The sequence below is a fragment of the Athene cunicularia genome (genome assembly GCF_003259725.1).
Source record: "Athene cunicularia isolate RWA chromosome 4 unlocalized genomic scaffold, athCun1 chr4_part2, whole genome shotgun sequence".
Classification (NCBI taxonomy): Eukaryota; Metazoa; Chordata; class Aves; order Strigiformes; family Strigidae; genus Athene; species Athene cunicularia.
Window position 1 is genome coordinate 24779568 of NW_020799099.1, and position 21964 is coordinate 24801531.

The 21964-nt window shown below is 37.3% G+C and overlaps 1 protein-coding gene across 4 annotated transcripts in view; it reads right to left on the reverse strand.

The window, feature by feature from the left end:
- FBXW7 (F-box and WD repeat domain containing 7) overlaps nucleotides 1–21964 on the reverse strand; it is a 181879-nt gene that overhangs the window by 92617 nt on the left and 67298 nt on the right. For 3 of the 4 annotated variants that reach the window (XR_003398297.1, XM_026847613.1, XM_026847614.1), the window contains exon 2: nucleotides 7405–7962. Coding sequence is in view for 2 of the 4 variants with exons in the window: in XM_026847613.1 (XP_026703414.1) it covers nucleotides 7405–7893 (489 nt within the window). In the remaining 2 variants the exon portion in view is untranslated. Of the gene's footprint in view, nucleotides 1–7404; nucleotides 7963–21964 lie in introns of those variants that run through there. The other variant, XM_026847615.1, reaches the window with a different exon arrangement.

Below are 21964 nucleotides of genomic sequence, written 5' to 3' on the forward strand. Positions count from 1 at the left end.
GGGGGGGGGGGGGGGGGAAATCAGTGAAAATCTACTTATTAAATACAATCTTGTAGTCAAAACTATGACCAAAACTGTCAGCATTAATTTTTTTCTGTTAAACTACTTTTCTTCCAAGCACTGAGATTCTTGACTTTCCTTTCTATACACAATTACTTACTTCACAAATTGTACATTAGCACTGTCATTTAATTCTGTAGTTATATTTGTAAAAATGCTAGTGAAAAGAGGCAAGACACCCTTCATTAAGGGAAATAAAAACCAGAATTTATTATAGCAGAAATTCCTGTCCTTTGACTGCAAGTAACATTTTAACATAACAGTTGCATTTAATTACTAGGTATTTCAAGCACTTTGCATGAGAAAGCTGATAGAGATAGCCAAGTTCTTAGATAAGCCACAAACTACATCAGGGATAACCACATTACTACAAGCAGAGCCCTCATATCTATTAGCAAGCTTCACGATCCACTTCGAGAGTTAGGAAAATTAGCAGAGCAGCCATTACTTAACACCAGTTTTACCTGCAAGTGAAGATGTAGGAGCAATTCTACTCACAAAAGCCAAAAGTACAACTAAACCTCTGCAAGCCTTGGGCAGCAGATGAAGCCATTACTTAACTCAGTCAAGTAAAAGCAGAGCAAGTGGGAAGTACTTTTCAAAAGAAAGGTTGATATTTGTAGTAAAGAAGCATGCTGCAGGTGAGTACAGAAGGGGAAGAACCTTGCTCTCTACAGAGAAACTGACAATCTGCATCCCTTCCATGGATGCTTTAGTATTTAACAAACTACATCTTACTGATAGTTGCACAACCTTTCCAAATGATCCAGCATGCCTGGAATCATTAGCAACTAAACTGTGTAGTATATAAACGAGAAACAAGTCAAAGGTTAAGTGTTGATTGATATTAATCTCTGAGAATGAATATTTCTAATGTGATTTCAGTCCAATATAAAAAAATAAAGCTCGGCATCAGAAAAAATATTTTTTTTAAACAGCAAAACTTGCTCCAAAACAACTAAACTACAGTAATACACAAGTAATTCTGAGTGGCAGTTATAAAGATCATTTATTGTTTATCCTAAATAATTTACTTACCTTATTTCATTGTACTTTAGTGTTGTAGTTCCGAATAACCAAGAGAGGAGAAAATTTGCCAGTTCCTAAGCTTTTAAAGAGACTGATGTGAAAGAAGCTTTCATTAAAAAGGAGAATCCCAGGCAGAAGCAAGAGGAAAAAATTATATTGCCAATGTATTTTTGCTTTACAATCAGAGCAATCCTTAACGTGTATCCTCTTTGACACAGATTTAGCCAAATTATTACTTAGTTTAAAAACACTTTAAAGCATTAACTGCTAAGACAACTCAGGAGCTTAAAGGCATGAAGAATCTACATGCCCAGTGTGTGATCCCTGCAAAAAATAAAGATAAAAAAAGAATCTTTTCTGTAGTATAAAGTTTTTCTCTTTCACCTGTGGATTCAGAACAGAGAAATATACATTGTATTCTTATCACACAAGCCATTGGAAAATGTTTAATACTTATTTTTTAAAGGAAATATTCCCACATCGATTCATATACTGGAAAAAATTTCCTCACAAAAAAAATATTACATCCTTTTGTTCCAGTTGTATTTATTCCCTAGACTTAAAAAACATGCTTCAAGTTTCCAACTGCAAGAGCAGGAAAAACCTTTGCAAAGGAACACTGCACAAGTCTCTGCAGGGCTGCAGCAAAGCAACAGCAGCCCCCTCTGCTGCTCAGAAAAGGAGTAAAATATTAACGTACACTCAGAAAACCACCACCCCACCTACTCAAAATATTCCAACCTTCTCTCAATTGCATGTACTGCCTGTAACATTCTGACAGTAACTACAGACTTCAATAGAGGAGTCCCTTTTCACTGCACATAACGCAAATTGCCCAGTGTTATCTTAGTTTTCTTTAGGTTTAAAAATTAATGCTACCGGTCCATACAAAGCCAAAAATCACTGAAAAATAAATCCTTTATAACCTTATGACTCTATGTACTAGCTTGGACCAAGCACCTCAGAGTAAAAAATTTCTGTCCCAGTCTGTGCTATTTGAGCGCTCAAAGCTACATATGTGAGCATGGCTTTAGATTTGTCTCAGAACTTCAGAGTTGGATAGTCAAGCTCCAAGATACAGGTCATCCTGTGGTACATCCTGTCCTAGCTCCACTAAAGTCAACCCAGCTTATCTGTTCAGTCTCTCCTCCGTCCACTCTCCAGGGTTAACAACCAATCAAAATAAGGCACTCTCAGAACAGCACCATTAATTACACACCCTTGCCCCGTGACTTACAGCCAAAGACAGTATGGTACCTAGAATCAGAGGATGCTGCAGTCAGAGTACATATTTTTACAAGGGAACTGAGCTGCTTCTCAGCCTTTACCATTGTTATATATAAAGCCCTTGACACCACTTCCCACAGCATTCTCCTGGAGAAAATGGCTGCTTATGGCTTGGATGGGCATACTCTTTGCTGGGTAGAAAACTGGCTGGATGGCTGAGCCCAAAGAGTGGTGGTGAGTGGAGTTAAATCCAGTTGGCGGCTGGTCCCAAATGATGTTTCCCAGTGCCCAGCACTGGGGCCAGTTCTATTTAATACCTTTATCAATGATCTGGACGAAGGAATCGAGTGCTCTTTCAGTAAGTTTACAGAAAACACCAAGTTGGGTGGGAATGTTGATCTGCTTGAGGGTAGAAAGGTTCTACAGAGTGATGGAGGCAGGCTGGATCAATGGATCGATTCAACAAGGTTAAATGCTGGGTCCTGCACTTGGGTCACAACATCCCCATGCAACACCACAGGCTTGAGGAAGAGTGGCTGGAAAGCTGCCTGGTGGAAAAGGCCTTGGGGGTGTTGGTCGACATCCAGCTGAATATGAGGCAGCAGTGTGCCCAGGTGTCCAAGAAGGCCAAGAGCATCCTGGCTCGTATCAGAAATACTGTGGCCAGCAGGATTATGGAAGTGACTGTCCCCACATACTTGGCACTGTTGAGGCCGCTCCTCGAAAACTGCGTTCAGTTTTGGGCCACTCACTACAAGACAGACACTGAAGTGCTGCAGCATGTCCAAAGAAGAGCAGCAAAGTTGGTGAAGGGTATAGAGTGCAAGTCCTGTGGGGAGCAGCTGAGGGAACTGGGGTTGTTTAGTCTGGAGAAAAGGAAGCTCAGGGAAGACCTTATCACTCTCTACAACTACCTGAAAGGAGGTTGTAGCAAGGTGGGTGTTGGTTTCTTCTCCCAAGTAACAAGCAGTAGGACAAGAGGAAACAGCTTCAGGTTGCACCAGGGGAGGTTTAGATTGGATATTAGAAAAAATTTCTTCAGCAAAAGGGTCGTCAAGCACTGGAACAGGCTGCCCAGTCACCATCCCTGGAGGTATTTAAAAGATGTGTAGATGTGGCACTTAGGGACATGGTTTAGTGCTGGACTTGGCAGTATTAGATTAATAGTTGGACATGATCTTACAGGTCTTTTCCAACCTAAACAATTCTGTGATTCCATATGTTATATATGAAAGTCATCTATTAAAAAAATAATCTTATTACCTTTAGTAATGAAGCAAAATGAAGAAAAAAAGCTCAAACATGACAACTGCTGAAAGGGTATCAAAGTATTTTTTGTTGCTGTAGATCCAACTATACAAGAATTTTTCACCTTCTTTTTAGTTAATCTGTTTTCTGGCTCTTAGGAAGTTCTGCTTGACCAACAAAACAATCACCATGACAGCCCACAATCCTGCAACAAGCAAACCTGCATTTGAAGAAGACACTAACTCGGAAAGTTAGTGGAGGGTTCTGCATTCAGAAAGTCTGACCCCTTACAAGGATTCACCATCACAATCTAAATAGCACAGAAATAATATTTTCCATTCATATATCCTAATTAGCTAAGTTTCATGACAGCCTCAATAGAAAAAAGGAAATAAATGTTTAAGTAAGAGGGGGTTTGTTGCAAAGACTCTCATTGAACAATGCCTGTTGTCCAAAAGGATTGAATAACTCCCATAGATAGGCTCAAATGCTCCTTTAGACATCCCTCCAGACAAGCACAGCCGACAAATATGTTTCCTGAAACCCAGAACAAGAAAAATGGCCACATACCAGCTAACAATCCTCCTCTCTGCCTGCTTACTTGGATTTTAAAATTCAAGTTGGATTTTTAAAATTAAAGTTGCTGATGAATGCAACAAAGACTCTCCTGAACCATGGGCCTTCTCATTTCAAGTGCAACATGCCCTTTAGTCATTGCATTTTCACAACATCATGGCAACAGTTATCTGACTTATTTGCATGGAGCAGTAGTATGAGGCAAGTATTTAAATATAATTTTATGTATATTATATAAGCTTAAACTTATAAATATATTTATTTGATATATACATATATTTATGTTTAATTTTATATATCGTATATAAATATTATGTAAACTGTTAATATATATAAAATGTATTTATAAATATACAAAAAATATATAAAAATATATAATGGGGTTTATGCTTCTGGTGAAGTTTATCAGGAAGAACACAGTGAGCTTGCTGCTGTCAAGTGGAAGTCCAGACAAATGCAAGCAGGATACATATGCATTGTGGTGTTAACATGGGAACCTTGCTATTTCTTTCCTTAACCACACAGGATCCCACAGACCAACAAGCAAAACAAAAGCCAGACGAGAAAGAGACTTTATTCAGTAGCTTATGAGGAAAAGTGTAAAAAGTAAAAGCACAAAGGACAGAGATAGCAAAAAGTTGAGATGATCTGCACAACACCACCTACAGCAGTAGCAGTTGCTATTTTATTCAGTCTCACTATTATCTCTTGGTATGTGGTAGTGATGAAAACTGCGTGTTGCCTATATTGCTATGTACAACCAGACCAAACTAGCAACTGTGTTGGATCAGGAATGCACATTTCCGAGAAGCCAGGTTTACAGCTGACACACCAACAGTAAGTCGCATATTCAGCCATCACAGTCAATACTAGCAGTGCAAAGCAAGTTTCATAGGAGTACAGCACACAGTGAGGGAGCAGGTAATTTAGCCAGAGTTGTGAGAACCATACTAGCCTACAAACGCTGAAAAACCTATCTGAAAAGCTAAAAATAAGTCTAGCAGGTTCAAGCCTCCCAGGATGACTTTATTTTCAACAGGTAGAACCAGAAACCACTTGTAAATACAGCTGATGAGTCTACAAACACTCCTTCTCAAAAGCATTGTATTAATTAGTCATCTTATTTTTACTCTGGCAATTTGTTCATGCTTCAGCACAGCTCTATTTCTACACTGCTTCTTAACACTGAATGTGTACCTATGGTTAAATGTTGGTTTATCAATGAATTGGCAACATTAACGTTGCATTGTGTCAGTCTTACGGTGCAACCATGACCTAGAGCAGTGCCAGCTTGAGCAGCTTTCTAACCTGTGATGATCTTTCAGGTACATAGTTAATGTTACCTAAAATAGAGTTGCACCATGAATCAAGAACAATTCCCAAATACAGTGCACACTACCCAGCTCCCCAACAGTTCTTGCAGGAGCACAGCCTGGGGACAGAGCAGAGAAAAATGGCCAGTACTGCACGGAAACAATATGCAAAGCAACTATCAGACTACACAGAAATTGTGCATCTATACAAGAATCCTTCAGACAACCTCCTTCAGGCTAAACCAGCTTGTTTCAGTTTATGTCAAATATGCCTTAATAAAAGAAAGAAAAAACCTGCATTCATTATTGGAGATGATAAAAAAGCTTCAGAACTGACCACCACTGAAAACTATGCTGTGTGCTTGTTTGTATATAACTTCAGTATGGTTATTTACAAAGCACTTCAATAAGTTTCCAATTAAGAGACTTAAAAATGTATTTTTGAGTGTAAACTTTTCCTACATTAAATATCAAGTCCATACTGGATGCAAGTTGCTATACAATACCCAGTAAGTCGTACTAAATCTGGGAAAACCAAAGCATTGGAATAAAAAGAAGAATTTAGGTTGTAAAAAGCCAACTGAGTGGCATGAAATATGACAGAATTTCATTCCAATTTAGAAAGCATATACGTCAGTACCTTGAACAGTAGCATCATCAATAGCAAATTAAAACTCATATGAAAGCATTATGACTTTTCAAAAATCAAAGATGTTAGTTGAGATAATTTAAACACACAAGTGAATTATACACTAATCACTATTACCAAAAAACATATTGCTGCAGCTTCCAGATGCAAACGTTCATCCTATTTACATGTTCTGGTGCATCTTCAAGACTGAATATCCATCTGTATACATTTATGTTCATACTCAAACACATAGGGAACCCTGTTAACTTATGTTAACTGATTTTTTGTGCTTTTGTTTTGGCTTATATCAATTTATTTTTTTTTAAAGTACATTGTAAAAATTTGAGGGGATTTTGTTGTTTTGTTTTTTGAAAGGTGAGGCTAGGTGTTCTATTACCAATTAATGAGAAAGAAAAATATATTGGTACATAGGCTTAGGAACAACATTCTTCCACAAAAACACTTGCCTGCTCCTCTTTTTCATTAGTCAGTATCATCGCTTTAGTTATTCTTTCAGTTTTTGCTGCTGCTAAGAGTTAACAGAATTCCTCTTCCCTGAAAAATCTGGAAGACATGGTGACCTACTAAAGTACACTGGAGCTAATACTCTAAAAACATTTGTTTTAAATCTGAAATTAGGTGATGTATGTAACAATACAAATACCAATATTTATTTCTAAATTCTTATTGCAAATCAGAAGTTCTTAACAACCATTGCACACATTTACAAGGTCCTCATAAGCAGGATACTATATGACATTATGTAATGACTTTGTACCCGAATGACTGGCTAACACACTTTTTTTAACCTGTATTTTGTCCATGAACTCATTATAACCTGGCCAGAAGGAAGAACTTGATCTTTCTGCAAAACCCCACCCTATTTTTTCATTACAAGGTTTTCATCTAAATGAACCACATATTCTCAGAGAACACCACATGTGCACAACTGTTTATCTTCCTTCTTGCCTGCTTTGAGAAGGAAAATATCATAAGTAATGACAGGACGGTCTTAAGTGTATGAGTTAGCATGTAAAAATATTTATAACGAAACACCTTGACCTTCTGAACATAGTCATCAGAGTTCTATTCCTTAAAATGTATAGGAGTATTTGCTCATGTTAAATGCCTGCAAATAATTTGATTATTAACAGTTAAAATAGTATAGTTTTTGTGGAATGCATAAATTCTTCATGAGCTCTTTAAGAAGTAAACTTCATCATAATGCTTCATCATAAAAACTTAAGTTAAATATGCAAATTATTTTCCAAAATCCAGAGTTAATGGGGATTAAGAACACAAACATAAGTAGTTTCTCACCTTTGTCTTTATGTAGAATGGTGATGACTGGTGAATGGGCAAGTCCATGAGGCTATTGGAATTTGTGACACTGTTACTGTTAGCATGTTCATCTTCTCTACTGCTGTCATCAGACTGATCGAAATCATCACTCTCCTGGTCCATTTCCTCCTCCTCTTCCACCTCCTCCTCTTGATCACCAGTATGTTCATCATCTTCTTCCTCTTGGTTACAAGTGGATTCTTCCTCCACTGGAATAAGTCTATTGTTATTTTCTTCTAACTGTTCCTGCTGAGACTCATGCCTGTCATCAAATCCAGGTTCTTCTCCTCCTATTTCCCCGTTCCTCCCAATGTGCTGCTCCTCTTGTTGTCGTCTTTGCTGCTGCTCCTCCTCTTCTACGACCCGATTCATCTGCTCCTCATCTACTTGGCTTGAGGAAGCATTACCTCGAAGAGATCCACCAGTTCGTCGCCTCTTGCTGCCCACAGAGAGCAGTTCCTGATTCATTTCCAAAAGCCAGCTTGCTACTTCTTGGACCTTGGCTAGGCTATCTGAAGATGCAAATGCTTTCACATTCTAAGGAGACAAAAAAAGAACAGATGGGAAATTATAAAAGTTGTATTTTTTTATTAGATAAAGCATTAACAACTTGTTTCATTTTATTACTCCTGACAACTTCAAGTTAATGGAAAAATTGTTACTTAACACACAACTGGAAAAACCCAAACAGACCGCAGACAACTTTGTGGCAAGAGAATTATTTCTTCTGTCAAACAGTCTGATCATGATCTCTGTAAGCATCAGATTCTGCAAAATTCAGAAGAACTGCTTGCCCTCCTAGAGAACTCACAAGAACCATTACAGTTAGCAGAAGATCCAAGTATGTGATATTACTTGCTAAAAACTGGACAAAGATAATTTTCAAATGGCATTATATTTTTCTTCTCATTTGATTACAGACTTTATATTACTCACAAATGATGAGCTGGTTTTGGTCTCATGCCTTAAGAGCAAGCATATTTTCAGGTATAAGTGAAAGTTTAATTTCTTGTTACTATGATTTTCTTCTAGATAAATGGAAAAGAGAATATCCACTAAGGAGTATAGCTGTATCACTTCCAAGTCTTAAACTGGCCACAGAGACACCCAGTGGTCAAAAGCATACATCAGCATGGGCAGCCCAGCAACAGCACACACCTTGCCTTGCAAAAAAACAGTTAGCTGTAAAGTTCTCCAAACTTTAAGAAACTCCAAAAACTATTAAATAAGACTCTGAAAAGTTTTTTTAAAAATTGCCAAATTTAGGTGTATATTAATAGAGACTGAAAAATACTACGGCAACTTCCAAATTATCCACACATTTGGCTACACATGTGCGTGCAAGCAGTATACAGGCACAGAAGGGTCTAGCTAGATCTTAAATTTGGTATTAGATTTCCAGCTGTCCAACCTTTGAGAATGGCACATCGTGACTTCAGTTCCCCTAGATTCAAGTGATGTGTTGAGTAGGTGAAGTCAGACACGAACTCAACAAGTAGTCAGATTCACAGATTGCAAATGACAATGTGTGTAAAGAGAAAATAACTAGCTTTTTTATCTGTATAAAACCACTGTCCTCAGGTGTACATAGACCACAGTACACACTCAGCAGGCTACGCTGTGAGAAAGAGATTCAGAAAGCACAATAATACAATACTGGAAAGGAGGATGACTGCTGAGCCTCCTGCGAGTAGTGAAAGGATGCAGGTTTCAAGGATACAGTGAAGGATACAAGTTCAAGGAATAAGTCAGTATAGGAAGATATTGTCCTAACCTCTCCCACCCTCCTTTTTTAAGGAAGCCCTCTATCTCTTACAGTTAAAAAAAAACAAAAACCAAAAACAAAAACCCTAGAGCCTTAGATGATGGAGGTGTGGAACAGATAAACCCCAACTTTGCTCCATGATGTTTGTAAAAATATTCAACTTATTGGTGAGGAGGGAAGAAAGTACCAGAAACTACAGCTTTAAGGTAATGTTCATTGTATTGTACCATAAAAGCCACAGAAACACATTTACAGATGTTTTTCCAGCCTTGCACTGAGAAAGATTCATAGATGGGATTCTGCACACTTGTCCCCTCTACCTCAGGGAAATATTACTTACATCCCTAAGATGTGGTTCTCAAATTTCCACATATGTACCCAGATGACAACTGCCCCAAAATAAAACCTTATGAGCTTAACAGCTGAAACATGTGTTCCAAAAAAATGTCCACTAGCAATTAACACCAATCAGTGAATGAGAAGCTAATATTAAAACACAATTAAGCTCCACACATCAAGGCAAGGGCACGATGGAAGCAAGCAGAGGCTGTGCTGACTCCTGATTTTACCAGTGGAAAAAAGCAATAAGGCACTAGGGTGCACATGACCCAGACCAGAACCTAGTGACTCCAAACTTGAGTGCAAGGGGCACCAAAAGGAAATGTGTTTATTTTTTTATATATAATAAGTAGCACTGAGAAAAAGCGCACTCTTCATGGCACCTAAGAGAAATATTTTCACTTAACATTTTTCCTCAAAGCCCAGAAATCTTAGCATATTGGAGTGATGTTTAATAACTCCATTTCATCAAATGTAAAATTTGGTTGAGTATATAATCTGAGGTTAGTACAACTTATTTATTAGGCTTGCTACATAGTTTTGGCATTATGAACATGACAACATCACATATCATTTTCTCATGAAAAGAGAAAAGATTTGGATTTTTTTTAAGCATTAAATGATGTAAAAATCAGTAATTAAAAGAAAAAAAAAAAAGGATCAAACAAGAGATTTACATCATCACAGTCTAGCAATTTTAGCTTCCACCACAAATGATTCTCTAAATAACCATGAACAAATCTTAAAAGTTTTAATCACATTTTTTCAGTATCAACAGCATTATTTCAAATATATGCATCAGTTATTGGCTAAGGACTTACTTGATAAAACTGGAAATGCTTAATTTGTTTCCATAATTAAATAAATACTTTCAATTTATATCTATAAGCAAGCAAGATGGAAGGTCAGCACTGAAATACTTAAGTAATAAAATGAATCATTCTGCTAAATGCTTAAGTGACAAAAATAACACTATTGTTACTGTTAATCTACGCAAATGAAATTCCAGACAATTAAAAAAATGAACATACACTAGTACTAGCACATATTTTAAATTATTCCTACTTTTTTTGTAGTGACCATCAATTCACAAAATTAGCTTCTCTCGTAGTGATTTCAGTTAGACTCTGTATTTCAATGAATAAACTCAACTTGTTTTTTCCAGAAGCCTGTAAAACACATTATTTCATTACAAGCAGTGCTACATCAGAAATCATCAATATGCAAAGAGGTGCATTTGCTAAAGAACAGATGGATGTACATTATCCGAGAGATTTGAAACATTAAAGCTGCCTTCTGTCATGTAAATGCTTTCAGAATTAACTACTGTCAGCTAATACACGATACAATCATTTTCATATATAAGGCAGATAAGGAATAAGACGGGATTATTATTTTGCAGGAAGAAGTGTATTTACAAATCAACTACTGGAGAACTAAAATGTTGTGTTTTCAGCTGCTACAGTGCCTCCTTCATTTATATTCTTAAAGAGTACAAAATGATTCAAATCAGCTAAACCCCAGAAGATCCACAGGGGAAAGCTGCTGCTTTCCTACCCACCTCAGATTGCAAAGGGTTTTTAGACAGACAACAAAACATTGCAGTGCAATGGCATAAACATGCAAAACTTATTAAACTTGGTCAACAAGTCTATCTTGGCAACTCCCAGGTAAGTTTTATAACACTTGCAGCTGGTTGTATGTAAAAGCAAAACACAAGGAATCCCTAAGGAAAATGGAAGTCCTGAGACTGATCCAACTGTAAATTCAGAGTTGATGAATCCATCTCATCTATACTGAAGATTAAATGCTGCTTAAGCAGAATTCTTCAGCTTTATCCATTAAATTTGCATAGAAAATAGATTATAAAAATAACCCAGAACAACAGTTGCTCTAAACCACCTGTAAGAAATACCAAGCAACACTGGGGAACTACAGAGAAAACTCCTTAGGTTTATCTGCCACAACAGGTTGCAATTCTGTACTGAGATCAACCACTTTGCTTCCTGAGAGGTCGACCACTCTTGAAATATCTCTGTCCCTCTAGTAGATGCAAAAGTTGTTAAACATTTTTAACCTATAAAAACATATAACTATGGGGTAAAAATGGGAAATCTCCATCAGTACTGCTATTTTTTATTATCCCTTTTTTATCACTTGAAACTGTAAAGGAAAAAAAAAGAGAAGTGATGTACGTGTAGAGAGGTGGGGGTGAGGGGTAGAGGGCTTTGGTTTTTTTAACAAAGTATAGCAGAACTTGAAAAGTACTTTAGAAAAAAATTGAAAGAATTAACTTTGAAATTAGAGAGTTAGACTGACCTCGATACTAACCTAAATCATGCTAATACTGATCAGGACAGCAATTAGTGAAAAGACGGAATAGTTACAGTCACAACATGGTTTATGGGCAGCAGATGCTCCTAGACAAATCTTTCTGAGATTACAGATTTGGTGGACAAAGACAACTGGACTAACACAAAAGCTTCTGTAGATATTTGATTAAAACCTCTCTAACATATTAATATGAATAACGCAGTAGAAAGCTGAGATATAATTCAGTATTACTCAGTTTAATATAACTGAGGTAAACAGAAAGTAAAAAAGGAACATCCCACCCAAACTGAAGTTCTCCTGTGATTTCATTTCAACGTCCCAATCTACCTTCTGAAAGAAAAATAAATTCCCTATAAGCACACATTGCCCAAGATTGACACTGGCATGTTGGTAACTTAAAGCTAGATCTACATTAGCAGGCCAGAGCATAGGGGCAGACGTGCAAAGCTGAGACTCAGCACCCACAGGATACAGGCTCTGGGGAGGGGAAAGGGCTGTTATTTCCAGACCAGCTCTGACGGCCAGGGCCTAAGCTCACCTTCACAGCTGGTGCACATCTTCTGGTTTAGTTTCACCCAGAAGGTGCTCTGGGACAGCTGTGCTTTAACTCATCCTGTTGAGGAGCTGGTATGGACAATCAGACATTACACTTAAAAGTGTACTCTTGATCCAAATCCAGACTGACACACAAAGTACAATACACCTAATGATGGGTATGCACCAGCACTGCCAGGTACCTAAGACCTGTTAAACCCACCTAAAAAATATGCATACAAAGTGAATGAAGTGCACTATCAAGCAGGTAGAAATAAACAACATAATTAATACTGGTAAGGTTGTGGACCATATTCTAAAAAAAAAAAAAACAAAATTTGAATATGGCCATGATATCTAACAATGCAAAACACTACAAGCAAGCAACTTACATGCTGTATTAAAGAAAATGTTTAATAATATTGATCTGATTACTGGCTACACAGTTTGTATACGGGAAAGATTTTGAACAATAGCCAAGTAACAAACCAATCAACATGCAATAAGTGAAAACTGAAACTACACAAAGACAAATGAAGAATTCACCATCTTCTTTTATAAGTTATGGTAGTGGACAATTTTCCTCATGCAAGGACTTAAAGACAAGTTACTTCAGATAAAGCCACAACTTAAACTGAAGTTATGAGCTTTAAAGAAAAGTTACAGGAGAATAATTTTGCTGCATTACACAGGATGGCAAACCTAATCATAGTAATGGGCTCCTCAAGTCATAAAATTCTGAGTACACATTGTACAGAAGAGGAAAATGAAACCCGCGTATTTTATCAGCACAAAATGTTGATTAGATTAACATATAGCTTTTAAAACTTTCTATAAGTTTTCATCCAAAATAAAATACATCATTAACTATGTATCTCATTCTAAAAGCATGGCTGCTTTTTCTAAGAATGATAAACTACTTCTTCCAAACACATACATACCTCAAATCTCCCAGTTAACTCCATTATTGATGGCTCCAAGCTTCAGAACAAATTAGCAACTAAAAAGATTCTCTGCTCCTTCTCTACTATCACCCTAGCTAGGAAAGCTCTGCCAACACTTCGTGGAGCAGCACACATAACTCTTCTGTTGGATTAGAAATTAAACTGCTCTCTTTTTGATTCTCTCTAGATACTTTAACAATAAATTCATGTTGTTTATTCAGTGCAAAGTGGTCAAAGTAACCAACACTAAATGGAAGTGCTCCTCTAATTACTTATGTCAAACATAAATCTGACAGCACACAAAAAAATAGATTTAGTATTCATTAAATTTTTAAAAAGACCACAATTAAAGTTTCCTGTGCAAATTTAATTAAGCCCAGCTGTCTATAATCTTCTTGTGTGGCCAGGTCTAATTATTCTCCTCCCTACTGTAATCTGGCCCCAACCTTGTACCTACCTTTCGAGGCTTTTCATCAAGTCCTTGTGCCCTGACCTCCCCTCCTAAATGTTTCTGAACAAAGACAATTCCAGTTTTCCCACCACATGTGGTCTACTGTAAAATGTGTCTCTCCTGTTCACCTGCTTCTATTAACCCCACAATCCTATTTCAACGGACTTCATCCCTTCTCTCTTTATTTCATCATCCAAACTTCCTTTTTCTCCCAGGTCTGCCTCTTAATCCTGTTTCCTCTCCAATCTCATGCTTTGGTCTTCCAATTCCTTTCAGCCCACAATGCTACTTTACAGTCCCAGACACTTTGCTCCATTCTGATCCATTCCCCACAGAAAGTGAAGGGATTTAGATGAGAGACAATAGCTGACAATATGTGAGTAGTAAGAGCATGACAGAGCAATGTCCCTTGCTACCAGTTATGGGGACAAACACACAGAAGCCATTAAAAAGAAAACTTTGTTTTAACTCTAGGCTAGAAAGACAAAGGCATACAGAAGACCTATCACATAATCTTCCTTCTTTTGGTAGACACAGGTAAAGTATTTAATATAGGATAAAACAAAACCCACTAGAGAATGAGAATACAAAAAGTAGTTTAGGAAATGAGTAATTGCTACAAGAATTTATACATAGCAGTACTTTAGCTGAGTAGCATGATAAGGAAATAGCAGAGGTAGAAGAGAGATGAATAGATCTTTCACAAGCAAAAGCTTAGAAGAAATAGTTTGAGCTACAAGAAGTCAACATATTTATTCCTTAGACTATGATAAAATATGCATTATCATGTCTAATTACTTTATACAGATTATATCACTAAGAAACCAAGATTCCACCACTCAGATTGCATTCTTCTGACCTTCAGCTACATTCACACATAGATTTCCATTTGCAGATGTCCAAACCTTCCTGAAAACTCAACTGCTGAATCAATGACAAAATTTTCTGTTCAACAGGTCTTTGTCCTGTTAGTGTGGAAGAATAAATTCTTCCATTTTATGGGTCTACCACTTCTCTTTACATTTATTTTTTCCACAGGGTTTCCATATGATCTCCATCTGTGCACATTTAGCATCATCACAGACCATTAATTTTTAATGTCAATTCCTTATTCAGAAACAAATAACAGTGTATTGCATGAGTAAGTGGATGAACAAAACTTTTCGGCCACCACTGTAAAAGCCCAGTCTCTTTGATACAGGTTCACTTAACTCTCACAGATAGCAACTGCAGATAGACAGTGAGAAAAGCTGCGAAAGGTGCAACACGCTTCCTTGCTGTGTACAGGTAGGACACACACGGATCATTCATGTAGGTGACTGACCACCTGCGGTGTTCATGCACACACAAACACAGAATCTGGATTAATTTTACAGCTAAAATGGATTTCACTGATTCTGTCTGCAACAGCAAGAGGAGTGTCAAGTCTTAATACTTTAAGCCAAAAGCCCTTTTCTTCCCTCCTTGTGTGTTCTCCTCAAAAACAGGACTGCTCGGACTGCTCTGGCTAAAATTTTGCCAAGAATAGATTAACTCAGAAAGACTTCTTGCAGAGGAGAAGAAAAAATAAATCAGAGTTGAACTTGTAGCAGTCTCTAATGCTCTAGCACAGAGAATCATGCTATAAAAATGTATTAATAGAGACCTGATGACAAAATTAAAGCCATCATCACATAACAGGAAGAGAGGAAACCATTGATTTTTTTGTGTGTGTGTAAACACTTCTCCATATGTAATTCATTACCTCAATTCTTGTATTTGAAGTGCTAAAACAATGCCTGAATTTTCCTTGTTTCAAAAAGGAGAAGTATATCATAGCAAATAATTAGTGAATAGTGTGTTATACAAGTTATGTTTTTACCTTAAAATCTGACACTTAAGAAAATGAGAATTACTGTGAGATACTGTGCTAAGGATGAGGGAAATGCAAAAGTGACCCATGAGGGAAATTGCTGAAAGCTTCCATCACACAGCAATAAAAAAATGTATTTAAATAAAAACTAAAATTCAAAGTTCTTTTCCTCAAAGACATATCCCTAATGACAATTTACAGTGCTATCGAAGAAGTGAGGAGCTCACGTCTGTTTATCAAGAATCCTGTTCATATCTTTTAGCTTCCTGAAAGCCAAAAGCAACAGTAAAAGCATGAAAGTTACTCCTTATTTCTAATTCTGCATTGTTATGTTTTCATGAAGAAGACTGAATGGATATAATTTAGAATAATATCATCTAAATTCCTTGAAAGATATCAAGGGAGGCAACAATCCACAGTAGGAGGAGATCAGTTATGACTGATCTTACTGTGTTCATATAAATAACTGTGTTATTTTTAGTAGTTATATTAATAATGACTGTTATAAAGAAGATGGCTGGTTTGCCTTTTCACTAACAACTCTTTAAAGAAAAAGGATTAAGTTGTAAAATGTGACAAGTTAACTATCATGTGCAACTAATGAAAGGCTTCTCTCCCCTTTTCCTCAGAAAAGGGAAAGCAGAAAAAAAGCTTTGAGTTATTTAAAGCGTGCCAAGTTTTCCAACCACTATTGAAAACAAAACAGGCAAGTCCTCCATATAATCCTTCATGCCTACACTTAATCTGTAATATTCAGCAGTGTCCATTTTCTGCCTGAAAGGACCTCTGTACTGAAAAAGTAGACAATTTTCAGTTACATTGTCTTATCCTTTCTGCTTTGACAATTGTAACAGTACTTGGGTTCCTATATTAAAATTTTTACCTCTCTAAATAAAAAATTCTTACCTTGCATAATTAATGAATACCTGTTTTTTTCCCAAATTAGATTACTAAAAGAGCCCTATAGTAATATTGTTAGCAATATAGCACAAGCACACTTGTTTGATCAATTTAGAACAGCAAGTTTCGATGTGTTAATATTTCAATCTCATGTAAACTATGCCTTCTGTGCATACTAACAAGGAAGAGTTTCTTGCCAAAAGCAAACATTAGATCATACTTATAGCAACATAAACAGAGTATCTTTAGTTACAGTAGTTGAGAAGCATGTGGGCTGAAAAATTCTCAGATTAGAAAAAATCGGCAGGCAGCTTGTTACACTCTCTTCAATTTTAAAGCTGTTGTTGCATGCCTACTCAGCAAAGGCTAGAAATGTACAAACAGAACCATCCCAACTCTTACTTTACTTCACGATAGATACACATGTAATACAGAATTTCCCTACCAATCCTCTTACAATGTAACCGGAAACTAGGCAGACCTTAAAACTTAAGAGGTTTGGATAATTTTGGAGTTGAATCCACCCCTGTAAATTAACAAGGTTTGTGGGTCTGATGTAGTTGTGATAGCTTTCCAAGCTGGCCCAAAATCTTCACAGCACTAAGCACTTTCTACACATGCTTTTCTGCCTCCAAACCAGCACACCTCTATTCCCTATAACAAAAGTCCTCGTGGTCAGTTTTACAGCATCATCAACAGCACTGCATGTGAGGACCTCCCCAGCTGCCCAGAACAACAACTGCCTAGGATAGGTTTATGCAGCTCATGGCTTTTTATCCACAAGAAGGGAGTCGGAGGAGCAGTAAGGATGACACCGATAGTTTTGCTTTCTAGTAGTAAAGTTTGGTTAAGCTATGCTGGAGTGCTACTGTGTCATGGAAAACTCTACTGAGTTTACACACGTTAAGCTACAGGTATCAACAGAAGAAACTGATCTCAACTATGAATTCCAGAATAACCGTTCAGTAATACTTAAACAGGCAACATGATTACTATGCAGAAACAACCTTCTTCCTAACTACCTAGACGAACAGAGATTTTTATCTAATAGACAAGAAGCAAGATCCAATCACTGGATGCTGAAATGAGAAAAATCCTAATGGAATTAACTATGAGGATAATTACTCACTGTAATAGCTTACTAGAAAGATAGTAAGTTCATCACCACTTTAAGTCTTAAATTAGAAATATACTCCATCTTAGTTTAACACACACATTCCACAACTGCAGAACATGCAGCACATGCGCAGTTACCAAGACACACTTAGCTGACCACGTCTCCCTAGGAGTACACACAAACAAGAGCTGCTGTTGTGACCTCCCCTCTCTGCTCCCGCAGTGACACACAGGTAAAATGTGTTACTACTGCTGACTACAACCTGCCTAGTTCCAGTGCAGACATTTCACAACCACCAGGCTTAAGACACAGACTTAACACGGCATGACCAAAACAGCCATAATACACATTTTTATTCAGCATCTACAACACTGCTGTATGTGGCCCTGGAGCTGAGATGCATCTCTAATGGGAAAACCTACAGACCTTAGCACTACAATACACTAAACTGCTTTACGAATCCGTTCACACAATCTGTTACCTAGTGTGCTGCTGCTTTGCAAAGCTGTATCATAAGAGCAATACATAAATAACTTCCAAGCAGAGTTGCTCATTATTAATGCAAACTATTCTGAAGGCAAAATCAAAACAGCATTTGGCAGCAAGAACACTGCCATTAAGACGTTTGGTCGGAAAACCTCAAAGTGATTTATAGAGTACCCAACTGACTTCTCTGTCTCAGTTTCTTTCCTGTCCACTAATCATAAAAGTCATTTTGGGTACATTTCCCCAAATTATGGGTTTTACTGATACTGAATCATAATTTTACCAGATGGCTGGTGTCAGCTTCTGGCAAAACAGTAGCATGATTTCTTGGACTGGATCTCCAATTCAAATGCTGCAGAAGTGCAGCACAAACAGGCAGACACGCAGAACAGCAGACAGAGCCAAAAATAAGGTCAGCTTAGAACACAGAGCAGAAAAGATAAACCAAAAAAAGGTCATCTTTGACTGAACTGGGGTAATAGATCTTGAGGACAAATAGCAACTAAATTTAGTTGAATTTAAACTTAATTTAGTTAAATTTAAATGGAAGGAAGGGGAGAAAACATCAAGTACTAAACAATCCCCTACCTCAGAGCGGTTTGAGATAGACTCCTCTAATGTGGAACGGCAATACACAAACAGATGGAAACACATATACCCTTTACACTGAAAAGCATTCTAGTGGTTAAAAAGACAGCAGGATTGAAGCTGAGGAAAGTAAGAATCAAGAGTATTGATTACTATTGAAGAACATTTGTATTTGAACAATTAAAAAAGGTTAAAATAAATACTCCCTTTTCAAGCAGCTCTTATACTACCTCTAATCACGAAGAATAATCAACTCCCTTTACTCCCAAGAAGCTTCAGGGCACAGAACAGTATTTTCAAGCCTCTTAACAAAGACTAATGAAGTGAAGGAGAAGCAATGCAGGTTATGCTATGAAAAGTGCAGTATCTTTACTCTGTTCTAATGCAGGCTTCTGCATCAGACTAACCTTCTAAAAAAGATCATCAGGTTATTGTAAAAATAAAGAATACTCTACCAGAGATTAAAGAGCCATCTATTAACTCAAACATTACACTTTTTTTCTTTTTTTCTTTTTTCTTTTTTTTTAATTCCCAGTCCTTCTATATTATTTCAAGCATATAAGGAGATGAAAAAGAACAAAACCCCTGTATTGCCAAGCTATCATCAACAACATTTTCTACCTCAAGATCCATAGTGGACAATGCTTATTCCAGGCTACTGCCAAAAAATTCTATTTTAATTTCCTTTTTTCAGTTGCCTATTCTTTAAAAAAAGTCTGAAGGACTATTTATCTATAATATTCAGCTGTCATGTAGTCTTAATTGCGAGGAAAAAAAGTTAAGTAATTCTATCAGTACTGTTAAAGCAGCTGGGAGTAAAAGGCTGTAATATATTATGGACAAAGATAATTTTTTACTTGTGTTTAGTTCAGAATAGTTATAAATTGAATTTCTGAGAGAAGAAAAGATAGCTGCTGATCAGGTTGAGGTAGAAAACATACTTCATGCAAGCAACACAAGATATTAACACTGGTGTATTTTACCACTTTGGTAGGAAAAAGTACAGTTCAGCCTTATTCCTGTGAGGTTGCTCTAAAAGAACAAGGAGTAATATATATTTTATGAATAATGCCTATCTGTCCACAGTCCCTATTCATATCTTATGAAATGTTCAGTTGTGTACATTCAACCAGGTTTTGTGCAGTATCCACTGGACAATATTGTCTCCATTCTGAACACTATTTTCAAAGATGAACTCCAAATCATTTACTTTCTTCCACAGTTAGTCAATGAACTCATTAAATGCCTTTGCATCAACATCTGACACGAAGCCTTTGACCCGCACTCTTTTCCTTTTAATAAAAGCAAGAAATACAAAGAAAAACAGAATGGCAGCATTTACCAGACTTGCTGAAATCTGTTAATACATTGGTTTGTCTGCATTTTCAGCATCTTCAGCAGTAGAAATGCCTAAGTAAAATAAGGTTACATACTACCAGGACACAGCAGAACACATTCCCCTTCCTGGTGTCTCACTTAAAAGCAATAAAACCAATTACAGTCTCCACATGGTATTAAAAAAAAAAGCAAGCAAATGCCGTCTCATTAACCTCACATCTCCAGAACACTGCCTACCAGACACTGGTTCCTAAGTGTTATGTTGTCTGTGTCACGGGGAAGCTTTCCGGCAATAGATCTACAATCTGACCTTGCAGAACAACAAGGCACTTGCTAACAAACAGCATGCGAAATTGCCAGGTCTGAAGGAAGATGATATCCCAACCTGTCTAAAAGAATCTGGCCCGGACCCAAACAGACTCTTAGCAGGCTCCACTGGACAAATGGAAATGGTTGCAATTATTGATTTAATGCCCTTAAAATGGCTCTCTGAGAATCTTATTTCAGTAACTGATTAAGCAGCATGGTTCAGCAGCAGGGCATTTGCCTAACAACCTACAGAAACCTAAATTTGCTTGGCCAAACTATTTCTGAGACCCGGAAAGTAATTTTTTGTATCTGCACAACCAGAGGTGAAAGTAGGTGACTAGGGAAGAATGTAAAGTGGCCTACAATGTTAAAGTCAGGCAGGCATTCAAGCTTTCTTTCAAATCCTATGAAACCATCAACTCTAAATAGCCTATGTTTCTGCTTTACAGCACTTTCCGACTACAGAAAGGTGGTGTGACTACAAGAAGTAAAGACCTGAGAGTCCAACACAGGAAAGCAGTGACCACAGATTCAGTGAACAAATAAATTATTTACCTGAACTACCAACTAAAAGAGATACTGATACAGCCTGTACAAATATAAACAATCTTAAAATTTGAAATTGAGATCAGAATTTGAATGGATAAAAACGGGTTATAGAGAAAGACTTCCTGGAGACTAATGTAATTTAAGATGCTGTTACTGCTGTGTCACAGCATATTTTCAGTGAGGCTTCACAGAAGTCAACTGAGAGCCTCCTAACCCATTCCAGACAAAATCAGGCAAATCAGGTTAAACTCACGAGTTTTCTCTAGTTTATATGATGTTGCTGGCACTGGATTAAAAATGACGGATATGAATTGTTGTAAGGACTGCAGACCTTACAACCTTCCAGCAGACAGCAGGTAACAGCTAGGGACCAATTAACATATTACACCACTGTAAAACAAACACCTACCCATAAATTTAAAGCTACAGTCTTCAATAAAAGCAAGCCATGCTCCATCACCAGTATTAGGGATTTAAACTTGATTGTTGTCAGAAGTCTCATCAAACCACCAGTTTGCCAGAGTTGGCATGCACGAGCCACCATTTCTCACACCTACATGGAAAGACATGCAGGGATAGGACAGTTTCTTTGCAACAGTGAGCCCATCACTGGGTTCACACAGTGGCAGCTGCAAAGAGGAAGAGGCTCCGATATCATTGTCGCAATCCACCTTTACTGCAGGCCAATCTACGCTCCTGGCTTCTTGAGGGCATTGTTGGTGCAGATTCATGTAGGTGAAGAGTAATCACTGTCCTTCCCAGATAGCAGTGCTACACACCATCAGCTGTGTTGATCAAACATTAACATTAGTAGGTAGAATAAGCCTGAATTTAAGATTTACTGAAAATGGTAATGTGTTCCATCCTTACAGGAATTGACAACGAGGCACTGGAATGTGTTAAGCAACCACTCGGGTAGCTGTTTTTGGATATGTGGGATTGCCAGGTTGCCTTTTCTTTGTCATAAGCAGGAAGAAGGATGAGAAGTGCATGGTGCAGAGGTGTCTTTGCGGGTTTGTTTTAGTGTGTGTGT